This window comes from Morone saxatilis, unplaced genomic scaffold (genome assembly GCF_004916995.1).
Source record: "Morone saxatilis isolate NCDOM2014 unplaced genomic scaffold, NCSU_SB_2.0 Contig9, whole genome shotgun sequence".
Classification (NCBI taxonomy): domain Eukaryota; kingdom Metazoa; phylum Chordata; class Actinopteri; family Moronidae; genus Morone; species Morone saxatilis.
In genome coordinates, this window is record NW_023340268.1 from 13,018,210 (window position 1) to 13,033,042 (window position 14,833).

A 14,833-nucleotide genomic window follows, 5' to 3' on the forward strand; every position below is an offset into this window, starting at 1 on the left:
GTGTGCGTGTGCGTGTGCATGCGCTCACTTTCACTTCCTATTGAGCTGTTATAGGATATCTCCCGTTCCCCTGTAAAGGCCACTCCATTATTAGAGGATGCCATGCTGCTCCCAGCCTAGACAGCCAGTAGGCATGCAGGCTCTTACAGTACATGAGAACATTAGTTCATCAGTTTCATAACTGTGTTTACATATAAATGGCCGAAAAATATCAACAAAACAAGTGAGAAAGAGAGAGAGAAAGGAAAATAGCTTTGGAGAAATCAGTATAGGCTACTGACTCGTGTTATTGTGAGGTGCGTTAGGGCTAACGTCCCCCGGGAGTGTACGCGTGTTGCGGCACTGTACCAAATCCTCCGGGTCGTCATTCCTCACCCCTCTACTCTCACCTCTCTCAGCACAGACCCACTCAGGGCTGCTGATCAGGAGTAGGCTGACATTGAGTCCTTCCTCAGAGACTCTGGGAAGCAAAACAATGCAGGAATATTGATGGCCATGTAACATTTCATCCACTTTTTTACTCCAGGCACACAAAAGATGATGAAGTCCTGTTATGTTGTTTGGATAGGCTAGCAATCTTATTCTCTGCCGTCTTGATGCTACATATGTAGCCATCAGTGGTGGAAGAAGTACTCAGATACGATACCACAGTTTATGAATACTTCATTAGACGTATGTGCAGCAAAATGTACTTAAATGAAATAATGAAACAAAGAAAATCTTATGAAAAGAGCGCTCTTGAGTAAAAAAGTTTTACAAAATTTAAGTACTTGAGTGAGGTATTTGTATATTACTTTACTTTACTTTTGCACCTATTGTAGTGCTTAAGTAAATATACTTTTGACCTTTGGAAGCCATCATTACCAATCAATGTCCCACTTTATGAATGAATCCCATTAATACTGAAAAATACAGAAAATAGACGTTATAGGCAATTCTGAAATGTTCAATTTTACTGATGTTCTATAGGAGATAAAACAACAGTTATACATAACATTGTTTAACCAGCTAAGTTCTTTTGACAATGATGTTTTTATTCTTGCAAACACAAATCCTCGATAGAATAAAACATTCTGAGAAAGAATATTGTGTGGTAAACAATTATGTTGTTTGAAGACAGTGGCATTGCAGAATAATTAAATTCATTTTTGTACCAAAAGATTTGAGATCTGTCAACTACTATAGCTGTTCTTTTAAGGGATTACATGAAATGAGATCAAAAGTGTTCCCTGTATGTAGCACACACTTAGCACATAGAAACTTCTGCCCACACATGATGATCAAAGACATAGGAAGGCAATTTCTCTTCCATACTGCATACATCTTTTATGCTTTATGATTTCAAAAGCAGCTATTGTGCGACTTGATTGGTTTGCTTGTAAATTGCAATAACTTCCACTGGGTTCCCAATAAAATGAATCCACGCGCAAGCACCAGTGAAACAGCAAATTCAGGCTGTTTATCCTTGATTAAAATGTTATTTGTGCATGTGTGCTCAAACATACAGGATCATACCCTGACTTGAGCCCCGTGCCTTTCTTGATGTCAGTATTTTGCGCTGTGTGTTTGCTGTGTACACACAAATGTCTCATGGGACCAAACCGTGTCCATTCTGCACTGATCTCGGTCCTGCTGCTGAATCAGAGGCAGCCTCAGCGGCAAGAGAGCGATCATAGAGGGCTCGGCAATATTGATCTGGATGCTGTCAGGGACACAGAGAAGAAGGCTGACGTTAGCTGGGAGAGACTTTCAGGGCAGATAGCTTCTAGAACCACAGGATGATGTACACTCGAATTCACCAGGGAGGGCAGCAGGGAAGAGCCACAGCAGGTTGTGATTGGGGATGACAAGTGTGTGGGTATAGGTTTGTTCGGCTGTTTTTTATCTGTGGTCAGTGGTCATCGTGTTGATATCAGTGTCTTTCCGGGTAATGGCGAGTAGCACAGCCCGAGGCTTGACAATCACCTCAAACAGACACACTGAGGTGAAACAAAAGAGGCGGGGGGACATGGGTTGTGTGCATCTGCTGTTCTCTGTTAATGTGTGGGTATATGCGTGTGTATGTGTGTGCATCACAGTTCCATTCGCATCAACTGTGTTCCCACCTCAAACCCTTGAAAACCCGGAGGATGTTACACCTGCAGCCCACAGACCGACATCTCGTTTGACCCCAGCACTTCTGTCACTGACAGTATTCTCACCTCCGCAGACAAAGTAAAACCTGGCCGCCTCCACCTGTCTCACCTCAGAAAGACACATTCACACAAACCCACACATACACACCTAGACACAGTGATTGCTCCATCAGCCACCATTGTGGCTCAGGTCTGAACGTCCTTTGAATACTAGACAAGGGACACCTGTCTGGGTCAATACACTCCAGCGAGGTTTGCCTAAGCTGCAGATGAGCATAATACCTCGTGGAAAGAGGCTTTACAGTAGCTTCTTTGAATTTTGGTCAAAGGAGGTTAATTTAATCTTTGTAGCACAGACATTTATTTCCAATTAAGAATGTCAGAGTCAGTGCCTCTGCATATGTTTGATATACTTTGCATATTCTGCAAACCGTGTATACACTTGAGAGAACAAATTGTGGGGCTGTTTAAATAACTACACGCCATTTCAATAAGGTTTGTGATAGCTCCACTTTTGCTGATGTGAAGGGCAATTATGGTGGCAATGCTAATGCACAGTGAGAGCATGATGGTGCAGCTACTCTAGAAACCTGGATACATACACTCACAGTCATTACGGGTTCAAGTTAAGTTCCCCTTTTTTCAACCCACATTGTCTGACCCTGTTTACACACCACAGTTATCTGAATGTAATACCTAATGAGCTGAACTGAGGTGCACTACACTGTCCTACTTACGCTTCCGGTATAATTGCATAGCATACTGTAGGAAAGAGCAGTGTGTGACAAAAGGAACTTGTGAGGGTTGACAAGTCAGATTGACACCATGGTGTGACATCGGTAGCAGAGGGTCTGTTATACATCACCAGGGTAAAGGCAACACTGGAGACACCGTGTCTGAAGAGTAGCTCGTTACGCTCACACAAACGCATCACCAGGGACACATGCATGTACATAAGCATAATGTGACAACATATTAAGTGCATACACACAGACATGCTTGCATGCACACACTCATGCAAACATCAAAGATGCCACACAAAGACTGGGATTCAAACAGAGGGGTGGGATCCTGCTCTGCCACTTCAAAGCTTGCCATCTTTTTGAGGCAAAATTGGCTCTCCAGCTTCCTTCCCCATATTTTCCCCTCAGCTGTCTTTTAATCAGTCAATGCAAATGCTCTCTCTCTCTATCTGTCTAATATATATATCTATGAATCCATCTCTGTCTCTCTCTCCCTCTCTCTCTCTCTCTCTTTTTTTTTCTGTGTCTGCGCTCACCTTTCTTAGCCAGCCAGTAATATGTAAACCCAGTTAAATGTGTAATTAAGGAGCTCTGTAAGCAGATGGCGGGCTGAATTAATTGAACAGTCTTGGTAGATGAAGAGGGAGAGAGAGATAAAGAGACAGAGGAAAGGAGAAAATAGAACAAGAGAGGGAAAGAATGAGATAAAGCGACAGAGGCCAAATTCATTTGAATATGTCTTACGATATTGCCACAAAGTTGAATTGCTTTTGTCTACCTTTTCTGTTTGCCAGACACTCCCTGGTTTGAAATTGCTTATTTAAATCAAAGATTTTCCGCTGTTATTTTCCCAACATTTTAGGTGGTTCTTTGACAGATAAAAGCCCACCTTTTTTGACAAGAAATTAAATGTAAAATAAAACCTAAATTCACTGACCATTACACACCTCTCTGTCACAAACTGTGACGCAGAGAATCCTTAAAGAATTGCCTTTTAAATGCTATCTGAGCCCAGATTTGTACCAGTGCAATGTGAGCAAACACATTTAAATCAGGCAGTCTTGCTGATCTGATGTTGTTCCAAGGATATTAGCAAATGAATTGGCCCAAAGATAATTTTGTTTACCTCTATAAACAGATCAATTTTGGCCACTTCTAATCAAATGAGATGCAGTATGTGCAGGAGCCGAGACTCTGCCCTTTGCCTGCCAACACTCCGGTATCAGAAAAGCACTGTGCATAAATTTAGTTGAACTAAGCTCCTTTTTTTTTCTCCTACTGAAATTCACTCTAACGCTTATGCTGTATTTTCTTTAGCAGAATAGGGTGTTTTTTATAGCTTAAAGTATGTATAGTATATGTTAGGTTAAAGGCAAATGTTATATTTTCTCTTTTTCCTTCTTTTCAGGGCCAAGTCATGTTTCGGAACGGAGAGAGGATGGGCACAATCAAATTCAACCAGTTTCAAGGTATGTGTGACACTTCTTTTCTACCACTCAGATTAAGCTGTGTTGGGGGTTTTTTCAGGCTTTTTTCACAATCATTTGACTAAACTTTGCTCAGCTATTTTAAATGGAAGACATTGTTTTATAGCATCAAGAACTTTTTTTTGCCTTGTTGTATCTTTTGTGTATCTTTTATCACTCAGCCTGTCACACCAAGCTCCAGCCATCCGCACTTGTTCTTGACCCTGACTCCTTCTTTGAGCTAGATTTATTGTTATAATTTGTTGAATTCCTACTACTGCACGTTCGTGTTCAATAGAATCTGCAATTGTTTCACAAATCTTGCAGGATTACCCCAGTTTTTTGGAAAGCCACTTACAATTTTTCTCAAGTCAGAAGGCTGCCACGGTTGATATGCCAGTACCTATAATTGATCCTGACCAATAGGGCTTAGGAAAAGCTTGCCAGCTGAGTCATGCACATGGGAAAGGGAGGCAGAGGGATTTAACAGTGTTGAAGGAAGAAGCTTTATACTCACATTTATCTCATTAGTTGTTTTTTTAGAGAGGATAGCCATTATTCACACGACTGCAAGGGTTGCTTGTCAGAAAAATATAAAGATGGAACATTTCAGACTGTCATTTTTCTGGTGAGTTCCCATAAGCCTCGCTGCATGGAGTTGCACATCCCCTCTGTATCTGTGGATGCAGGTTAGGTGAATCTAAAAGTCTAAATTGCAAGGCCTGTGGTGCTTTACTGTGCTTGATCTCTGTGGGGATAGGATGTATGTCTGGACAGTTCAGGTTTATATGAAAACATGCCACAGTACTCTCTGTCTTCATAGCATCATCCTGAGGTTGTTTTTGAGCCTGCAAGGCCAGCTGAGTGTGAGAATAACCCAGAGATTGCATCTTGATGCAGGGGATTCCCAGCTCCTAGTCTCCCCAGACTGTATGTAGCACACTGCATGGGGCTGTTCAGCCCTCTCTGCCTAACCATTTTATCTTCCCCACTGCAGAGGGGCTCGATCCCTCTGGCTGCTTACATCACACTCTGCGTGTGAGATAGAGAAAAGTACGTGTGTGCTTATGCACATGCTGGTGTATGTGTATGTGTGCCTCTGTTGGTGCACGTATGCTAATGCTATTAGAGCCCAGACTCAGTGGGTTTGACAAAAAGGGAGACCACACATGATTTATAGTAATTAAAATATGATTTTATGTTTAACTAAGACAGAATGAACACAGTAAATAAGTCTGTAGTATAAAAATTCAAAGTTTCTAGTTGTGTGGAGTTATCTTAACCTCAAGGAATAAAAAAAGCAAAATAGCTGAGTGCAATTTATTTACTGTTCTGCACTAACGGAATAATAATAAAAAATGTTCAGACAGACATAAATCAAACTGAATGGAATGACACTGTCAATTAAACTAAAGCAAAGGGTTTTCCAACGACTTATTTTATGTTTTTAAGTCATCCCTCAGACACTGCACACCACAATTTTATTTTCTTATAGCTGTGTGTGTGTAACATTTTTAATTCTGAACACACTACAGACTAAAAACCTGCTTAGAATTATGTGGTATGGAAGTGGGACACAGCTAGACTAACAGCTATCTCACATACATCGGGTCCAAGGACATGCTATCGTATGACATTACGCCATTATGCCTGGTGACCCTCCCATCTCGACCTGTAGATCACCTGCAAGAATAAAAACAAACTGCAGGAGGACCATTAACAGGCACAGAGTCACAAAAAACTGTGTAATTAGTGGGTGATCAAATAGAAAAGAGTGGAGGAAAGTGCTTATGTGTAAGTACAGTATGTCTGTACTGTCTGTATTTGGGAGAGAAATTACGCAAATGGCTTGTCCTCAATCATAGCCACACACTTTGTCTGTCTCTCTTTCTCTCCTCCCTGTGCTGCTCGTCCACTGTGTCCTCAGCGCACTCCACATCCTCCCCTGTGTTACAGCTATCTCTCGCTATCTTCTTCTAGCTTTATTCTATCTCCTCCATCCCCCCTTAACCTTCACTCTGTCACTTCTTCTTCACTTGTCAGGGATTTTGAATCCAAGTCACCCTTTTGACACACAAGAGCCTGAGCTGGGTGGAGAGGAAAGGAGGGACAGTACCAGCTTGAATATTTCAAAAGGCAGTGATCCTCAACATGACCCTATCATCTGTCCTCAGCCTCTGATCCTCCATTTTAACCTGTCAGACATTCTTAGTCAGGGGCCTTGGTGGCTCTTATTCCCACAGTCTCTCATGGGAATAAGAGATAGCTCGCTACCAGAGGTCTTGATCGCAGCTGCAGTGTTGCAAAGAGTGCTGATTTTAAATCAATGCATTACTACCAGGCGTGGTAGATAGATAGATAGGTAGAAACATGGCCTTTCAATAATATATATATCAGTAAGGTGATGTTGTGATGTGCATGGGTTAAAGGTTAAGATGTTTTGGATCTTTAAAGATAAATGATAGGATTTACTATCTACAACGCCCCTCAAGTAAGAATTAATTTCCTGCTTTTCTATCATCTTCTTTAAGAATTTGAACTGGCAACACCCTCACTGATGTCAGTTTACCTCCAGGCGATAGTCTTCTCAGTCCTTTCAACTTAAATAGCTCACAAGAATATCATTGAACTGTACCACCAATGCTTTTATATGAAGCAGCATTTTTTTCATGTTAGAATTTCACAGATCTGATATGAAACAAAATAAAACGATAACATGATCAAAGACAAATTAATGTGAACAGCGTGGAAAATAATTCAAAATTAATTTAATCACATTTACAAACACTGCTACAAAGATGGTTCAGAATGTGTTGATAAAAGATGCCTGGGATTTGGCATGATAAAAGAGTTTTACTGTAAATCAGGTCCGGCAATCACCACTTTGATATTTTAGTTTTCAAAACCCAGAGTCTCTGCTCCAAAGAGGACAAGTCATTTGCTTGCTTGCAGGTGCATCAGTGAAAGAAATATGTAACTTCTTTATTTTTTTTGTGTGTCAAGTGGAACCGTTCTGAGAATTATGATAAACACAGGTTAACTGCACTGAGAAATAGGAACCGTATTCACAGGTTTACAGTAAACTAACCAGTGGTGGAAAGAACTAGGTACATTTACTCCAGTACAAGTCTCAGGTACTGGTATTTTATGCTACTTTATATTTTTTATTTCACTACCTTTCAGATGGAAATATTGTACTTCAGAGCAGTCTGAAGCCTCAGCTTTTTGCTCACAGGGATTTCTTTTACATATATTTACCTCATTATTTGGAAATGACCTCATTTAATATCAACATCTGACATTGTAACATTGTATAGGTATATGACAGAAAACAAAGGAAAGCATAATAAGTCCTCTTTTAGGTTAAAAGTTAATAAATTCACCACTTAATTTGCAGTTGTTTAAAGTAAGAAACCAAAAGGCATGAAATGTCTCTGCACAGGCTGAGCGACAGGTAGAGTTTTACCAGCCTGCTGCAGCCATCAATATTCCCTGTGGGGACAGAGTGCCAGGATAGTATTTTAGCATCTCAAAGGAAGAGTGCTGATATACAATCCCTTCTGCTGTTCAGATCCTAACAAAGGACGTGGTCAAGGGAAACATGGTTATTGATCCTCGTTCAGCACCGGCAAGTTTCAGAAATACAAATCCTGATTGTGTATGCACATAAAATGTACTGTTCTGAAATTGTCACATATAGTCTGTCCGACATTTTCAACATTTGCTGACGCTTTGATGCCAGAATTGGAGATCAAATGAGGTGATTCACAGAGAGGAGAGGAGAGGGGTACGCGGTGCCCTGTGATGCTGCAATAGCTGATGTTATCTGTCATTTTCCTAGCCAAGGACAATGCTGCTGTGGAGTTCAATGGGGCTATAAGAGTGATAACAGGGAGAAGCAGAGAGAGATTTGTGCGTGCGCACCAGAAGAAATTGCAGGTTGTTTGTAGTGCTTACAAAAAAAGAATCAGAATAATCTGTCCTCTCTTTCCATCTCCTTCTTGTCTCCTCCCTCGTGTACACTTGAAGCAAGCAATCTTTATGAGTGAAAGAGAGTGAAGGCCCAGGTTTGTCTGACAAGGTCATGCTTCCTCCACTAATACACCTGAGGGACTCATCGTTGTTTCTAAAAGAGAAAATACAAAATCCTGAAATAGCTGTGTTGAGGCTTGAGCGGAACTCCACAGAGACAATGGTGTTTACAGACTGGGGTGTACAACAGTTTACACCCCCTTGACTGTATCTAGGAAATACTAAAGTACATTTCAATATAAATACAAAGGTACAATTTATTCATTCAACAAGATTTTTCCCACAGTGTTCATTTAAAGGGTGCTCTTGCTACATTTGAGCTGTTTGTATCACATCTGGTTTCTGTGATATCTGCTTTTCATTTCTGTTTAGGTTTCCTTGAGGTAAAATAAACTCATAATTGAGACTGTAAAAAAACAGGAAGACTATTTCTTGGCCATATTAAGCTGCATATGAAAGCTACCAGTGGAAAATCTTAAAAGATAATCTTGCTGAGTGCTTTAAAATTCTATGTTGATATTTTGTAATATTACTAATGGGTTTTGGAAGATCCTGTGATTTAAAGGTCTCTATGAGGTTGTACTACTCTGCCAGACTGTACAGCTTAAATCTGGGCCATTCATCACTGTATCTAATTAGTGTTTGAATTAGATTTACTTCTCTCAAAGATTTACTTTTTCCAAATAAGTTTTCCATTTTATAAACCCTTTAACCAGCTTTGTATCAGTGATCCATTATTGCACCACTTTATTGCATAATTAAGTTGGACACCTGAAAGATTTTCTGCAACTCGCTGGAGAATCAAGACAGAAAACTCCAAAACTGGTGTAACCATTAAGCCAATTGTTGAGCTGCTGGCTGTAATTTCATACAATATGACATTATTAGCTTTGCGATCAACTCGAGGGTTGGCAACATCGGCCTTATAGTCTGTCGGTTGGACAACTTTGATCCAGACTGACGTATCTCAACATCTACTAGATAGATTGCTACCTTATTTTATACATACATATACATTCGTGGTTCCCTGATCACATTACCTAGTGATTTTTGGTGATCCCCTCAAGTACCCCAACATGTTGGCATTTGTGGTTTTGAGTGAAATGTCTCAGCAACTATTGAATGGATTGTCATGACATTTTCTACAGACATTCATGTTCCATTCACGTTCTGTTTATTCACATTGTAATAACTTTAGTGCCTTTTTATCCAGCGCTAGTGTTTAGTGCTAATTAGCAAATGTTAGCATGCTAACCTGCTAAACATTGGTATGTCATTGTCACTGTGAGCATATTAGCATGCTGATGATAGTATTTAGCATAAAGCATTAGTCTTATTGTAAAACTAAATAATGAAGGAAAAAGTGTTCACATCCAGTAGCCAGTTTAAACAGTTTAACTACATTAATTTATTTTAATGTCTGCATATTGTATATGTGTGTTTTTTAACAGAGGGCGCGGAAGTGAAGGTGGGAGAGTACAACGCAATTGCTGATGTGCTGGACCTCATCAACAACTCCATAAGGTTCCAAGGTATGAGGAAGCCTGCTTTATTCATGTATATATATAATCGCTCACTTGAATCAAACTCCCTCCAGCACACACACATACACACATCAGACACTACCAACACCCAGTGCAGGGACTCACCACTCTCCTTTACCACTCTAAACTGTGCTCTCTCAACTAAATTATTTACCAGTCCATTTTTCACCCCTCCCGTGTTTGCTTGTGTTGACATACTTTGTAATTTGTTCGATCCCCCTGGCTATTCTCCCCTTCACCGCGCTCCCACTCTTGCTCCATCTTCCCGGGCCTCGCCCCGCATACAGAAACTCTAGGACAGTGCCATCTAAGATGTATGTTTCCACATCCCTGACCACAGTAAGTGGAGATGTGTAAAATGATGCCATTGCGATCGATTGGCACACTAGCAGGAGAAAAATATAGCAAAAGATAAGAAAGTGCAGTGTCTAACCACAATAACTTGACTGTGGTGCATAGATAGACATGCACTCAACTAGGGGAAACTGAGGACCAGGAAATCAGTCTTAAATAACTGGATGTCTGTTGCAGTGTCACTATTTTGTGGTTGAAGAAAAAAAAAGATTTGAAGGTGGCAGGTTAAGTTGTCAAACTGAAGAGAGAGACCTTGCTGGAGAAAGTGAAAATGTCCAGACAACCACTGTTGTTCAAGTACTCCTATTATCCTTAGTAGTACTATTACATTATGTTTGAGGCTCAAATCTTTTTCTGTATCACACCTCTTCTTCCTCTTAGGCGTGGAGCCTCCCAAGGATCGTACATTTGTGCGTCTGCAGCGGCGCCACATCAACGTGCCCCTCTACAGCATCCTGTCCACCATCACCATACTTGGCATGCTCATGGCGGGGGCTTTCCTGTTCTTCAACATCAAGAACCGCAACCACAGGTCAGCATTCAGCAGTGGTGAAGCACAGCTTTGAGAGTAGGAGGATAGAGGCGGGGATTAGATGAAGGATAGCTAGTGAAGGTGAAATAGATAAACGTGTGGTACAGCGGGAAAGTAAATGAGGGTTTGGTGTTGAGGGAGAAGGAAGAGTGGGATGAATGAAGGACGGGGAAGGATCAGGGGAGATTGAGTGGTATTTGAATGAAAGAATGATGAAGCGTGAGAATGATGATTAACCTTTAGCTGTCTACAGGCAGATTTTATTTCACATTTCACATTTCACTTTCCTCCATACCAAAGTATTTTTTAAGAATAGGACAGATTCAGTTTTAATCTGTTGTTCTTCTGTGTTCTCATCCAGACTAATCAAGATGTCCAGTCCCTACATGAACAACCTGATCATCCTCGGAGGCATGCTCTCCTACGCCTCTATCTTCCTCTTTGGCCTGGATGGAGGTTTTGTCTCTGACAAAGAGTTTGAGACTCTCTGCACTGTAAGCTCCCATAACACTTCTCACTAATACATTAAATAATAAATAGAAGTTGGATTTTGGGTTGCATTTTTTTGCTATTTTCTTACTTTATATGAATGAACTCAAATACGGAGAATACTGCGGAAGCAGTAATCACATGCACTATGTGACCAACAGTAAGTAAAAACTGATTGAATCTCTCTTTCCGGGTCTCTTGCTAGCATGGAGCACATTAAGTGTCTCCCCCCAGGTAGCATTACTGTGTGACTATGTAGATGCTGGATTAATTAAAGAGTTTTGATTACAGTGATAACCAGTTTCCACTGAGATACCACCCTCCCAGACATGGAGAAGCACACATACACATGCACAGCACAGTAATGAGAGGCAGGGCACGTCTCGAGCTGCCACCACCTGGCTGAAGCTGTGCCGCAGAGCCAAAACAGGGCTCGTCACTTCAGACAAGGTTCTACAGCAAAGTGGCACAACTGTTGACCCATTCACCACCAATTAAAATCTGCTGGTATCCTTGAGAATAGATGGTGTAATTTTTTTTTTTTTTGTGCTATCTATATCAAGCGCTCTGTCCCTGCATGGCTTTATTGCTTTCTAGATGTGGTAGAAAAAGGCACGCGAATAGGGCAAGGTGCAAATGTGTGAATGGCGGCTGTGTAAATGTTCACACACACACAGATATACACAAACACACACGTGTCACGTGCAGCAGTCAAACATAGCAGCACTCTGTAGCTATTTTAGGATTTCATAGTCTATATTCAAATTCTGAGCTTTAAAAACACGTCAACAGTGTCTTTTGTGCCAGAGCTCTAAGAGAGGTCTACATTTTGTTTCTCATTAAGATGAAATGCTCTTAGGAGTGTGACAGCTTCCATGGTCCAGGACGTCCTCCCAGAGCTCAACACTAAGAGACGAAAAAATTAATCTGACAGCGTGTTATTTTTAGAATGCTTCACAATGCTATTTTGAATGAACTTCTTGAGGGAAAAAAAAGAAAATACCTGTCAGATGAGATGATGTTTTAAGCCTTGATCACCAGTTTAAGACCTGACATAATTTACGTGTGTTCTGTTGTTCTGATAGGTTCGGACATGGATCCTAATTGTTGGATACACAACTGCTTTTGGTGCCATGTTTGCCAAGACCTGGAGGGTGCACGCCATCTTCAAAAATGTGAAGATGAAGAAGAAGGTATTGAAAAACGTATATGATTAAAAGATGATATGAGCAAATGATTAAAAGGTTATTTTCGTATCTCCAGATTTTTAAAGGGCATAAAAGAGATTCCCTTTTATTTTTTTTTATTTGATTGTTCAAATTATGACATACAAAACACAAAAAATCAGTACTTTGTAATTTGTTAATTACATATTACCTTGTGAATGGCCATCATAGGTACACATGATCCTTTCTGGTTAAATCTGGTTCTGTATTTCTTATCAATCCATGTACATCTGTTGAATAGAATAACTGCCAGTTCATAAAGGAACAAGCATCTCCATTAAAACATATAGGCCTGACAGTCTTATCCAGGAAGCTTCACATGCCTTTTGAAAGCCCAACACTGGTGTGTGGGCGCTTGTATTCACACTCATGCTTTTTAACAAACACTCTGAAAGACTGGCAGCCCCTGGCACCTGCTTTTAGAATCTTCTCTATGGAAAAAAAAAGATTCAGAAATACAAATGGCTTTTTAAACATCTGACACAATCTGTTTCACTGGCCTAGTTATATAAAGTGGTGCCGAGCTCACTGAGTATTGTAAATGTGCTTGGCCTTTCTGTATTTATAGATCTTGCTCTCCCTCTCTCTCCCCTCTCTCTTCTCTTCTCTCTCCCTCTCTCTCTCTCTCACTCACCCTCTTGCATATTGGAGGAAGTGTGGGTGGCCTGCCAGAGAGAGAGAGCACGAAGTAAGGGAGAGAAGAGGGATGGATCAGAGAGGTTGGAAGGATGTAGTGGCAGAAGGGAGGGTGGAGAGACAGAAGGAAGAAGGCAAAGCAGGGCAGAGAAAGGGACAAGACAAACAATGTAGCACAAAATGGCAAAGAAAGTAGGTTGGACACTGCGAAAAGAAGAACACTGGAAAAAAAGAGGGCAAAGAATAGATGAAGATAAAGAGAATCCAGATTACGGGTTAAAAGACAAAGAGCCATGACCAAGCTCTACTTTAGCTTGTGTTTCCGCAATTCAGCAGTTGGGTCAACACAAGATCGCCAGCTGTTTCCACACTGGGTCTAGTCTTTCATACTTTTTAACACATTGTCTTTTTCCGAGCCAATTCATAGCCAACTGTCTCTGCTTGGTTCTCCCCTCTCCCACCCACTTTCCTTTGCTAATTGAGACAAAACAAATGTTTCTTCAGAAGCAGTATTCACTCTGACTGCATATTTCAGCATTTAGAACTCAAGATATATTCTCTGTTGGTTCATGGACTGGGTCTGTTTGCAGGACACACACACATCACGCTTCCTCCACACTGATTGAGTGCAGGTGCTTTGGCTTCAGTAGAGTGATAGCTGCTGTTTGTGCCCTGAAATCTCTGTAAACCGCTGTCAGGGGAAGGCCGAGCACAAGTGTTAGCCATCTTTTCTTCAAACAGCAGGGCTGCAACTGCATCCCTCACTCCTTCCCACAGCCTCCTCTCCATCTTTTTTTCCCCTGTACACTGGGGAGAGCACAGATTGTAAATCAGGGGTGTGTTCGATAAGGGTTCCACTCGGTGGGCTACGGCCGGCACTCCTTCACTTCTTAAATAGCTTGGTGCCAGAGACAGTGTGTGTGTGTGGGGGGGGGGCTGTCAATCAATGTCCTTCTTCTCCAAATACACACAAACACACACCACAGATAAACATACACACTTATAAATAAATCTCCCCTTACATAACCCCTCACCCCCAGGACTCTGTAACAGCTACTTGTCAGTCTGCCTAGCTTGGTAATTTACTGAGTACTCCTTAGTGACATATTGCTGGATACACATACATGTACACACTCACACACACACACAAAGGGTAAATCTTACAAAACAAACACGGTACCCATTAGCTCATTACACTTACATACATACATGAGGCATACACACACATAATGATTGTGTACACATTTCTGAAAATTGCATCATGAGCATAAAGCACCACACTACTTCCTGGATCTTGATAGATCAGTGGTAGTGTACTGTTGTTACACCGCCTTAAGCTTTGGCTACAGCATTTAAAGTCAAAGTATGTTACAGTATTACAGCAGAGACAGCTAGCCCCTGGCTTTGTTGGTTGACACTACACAGTAAACAGATTATTATTATAGATTATATTATTATTATTTTACAACCAATTCAGTTATACAAGATAATACACCAATCAGCCATAACATTATGACCACTGACAGGTGAAGTGAATAACAGATTATCTGGTTATCATGGCTCCTGTCAGTGGATGGGATATATTAGGCAGCAAGTGAACATGTTGAATTGTTAGAAGCAGAAAAATGGGCAGTGTGAGGATTTGAGCGACTTCGACAAGGGCCAAATTGTGATGG

The 14,833-nt window shown here is 41.0% G+C and overlaps 1 protein-coding gene across 1 annotated transcript in view; it reads left to right on the forward strand.

Annotated features, from left to right (window-relative positions):
• gabbr2 (gamma-aminobutyric acid (GABA) B receptor, 2) overlaps positions 1–14,833 on the forward strand; it is a 169,195-nt gene that overhangs the window by 103,285 nt on the left and 51,077 nt on the right. Inside the window, exons 8-12 of the mRNA XM_035680883.1 lie at positions 4,287–4,347; positions 9,828–9,908; positions 10,656–10,806; positions 11,168–11,300; positions 12,381–12,488. Of these exons, the coding sequence (XP_035536776.1) occupies positions 4,287–4,347; positions 9,828–9,908; positions 10,656–10,806; positions 11,168–11,300; positions 12,381–12,488 (534 nt within the window). The remainder of the gene's footprint in view (positions 1–4,286; positions 4,348–9,827; positions 9,909–10,655; positions 10,807–11,167; positions 11,301–12,380; positions 12,489–14,833) is intronic.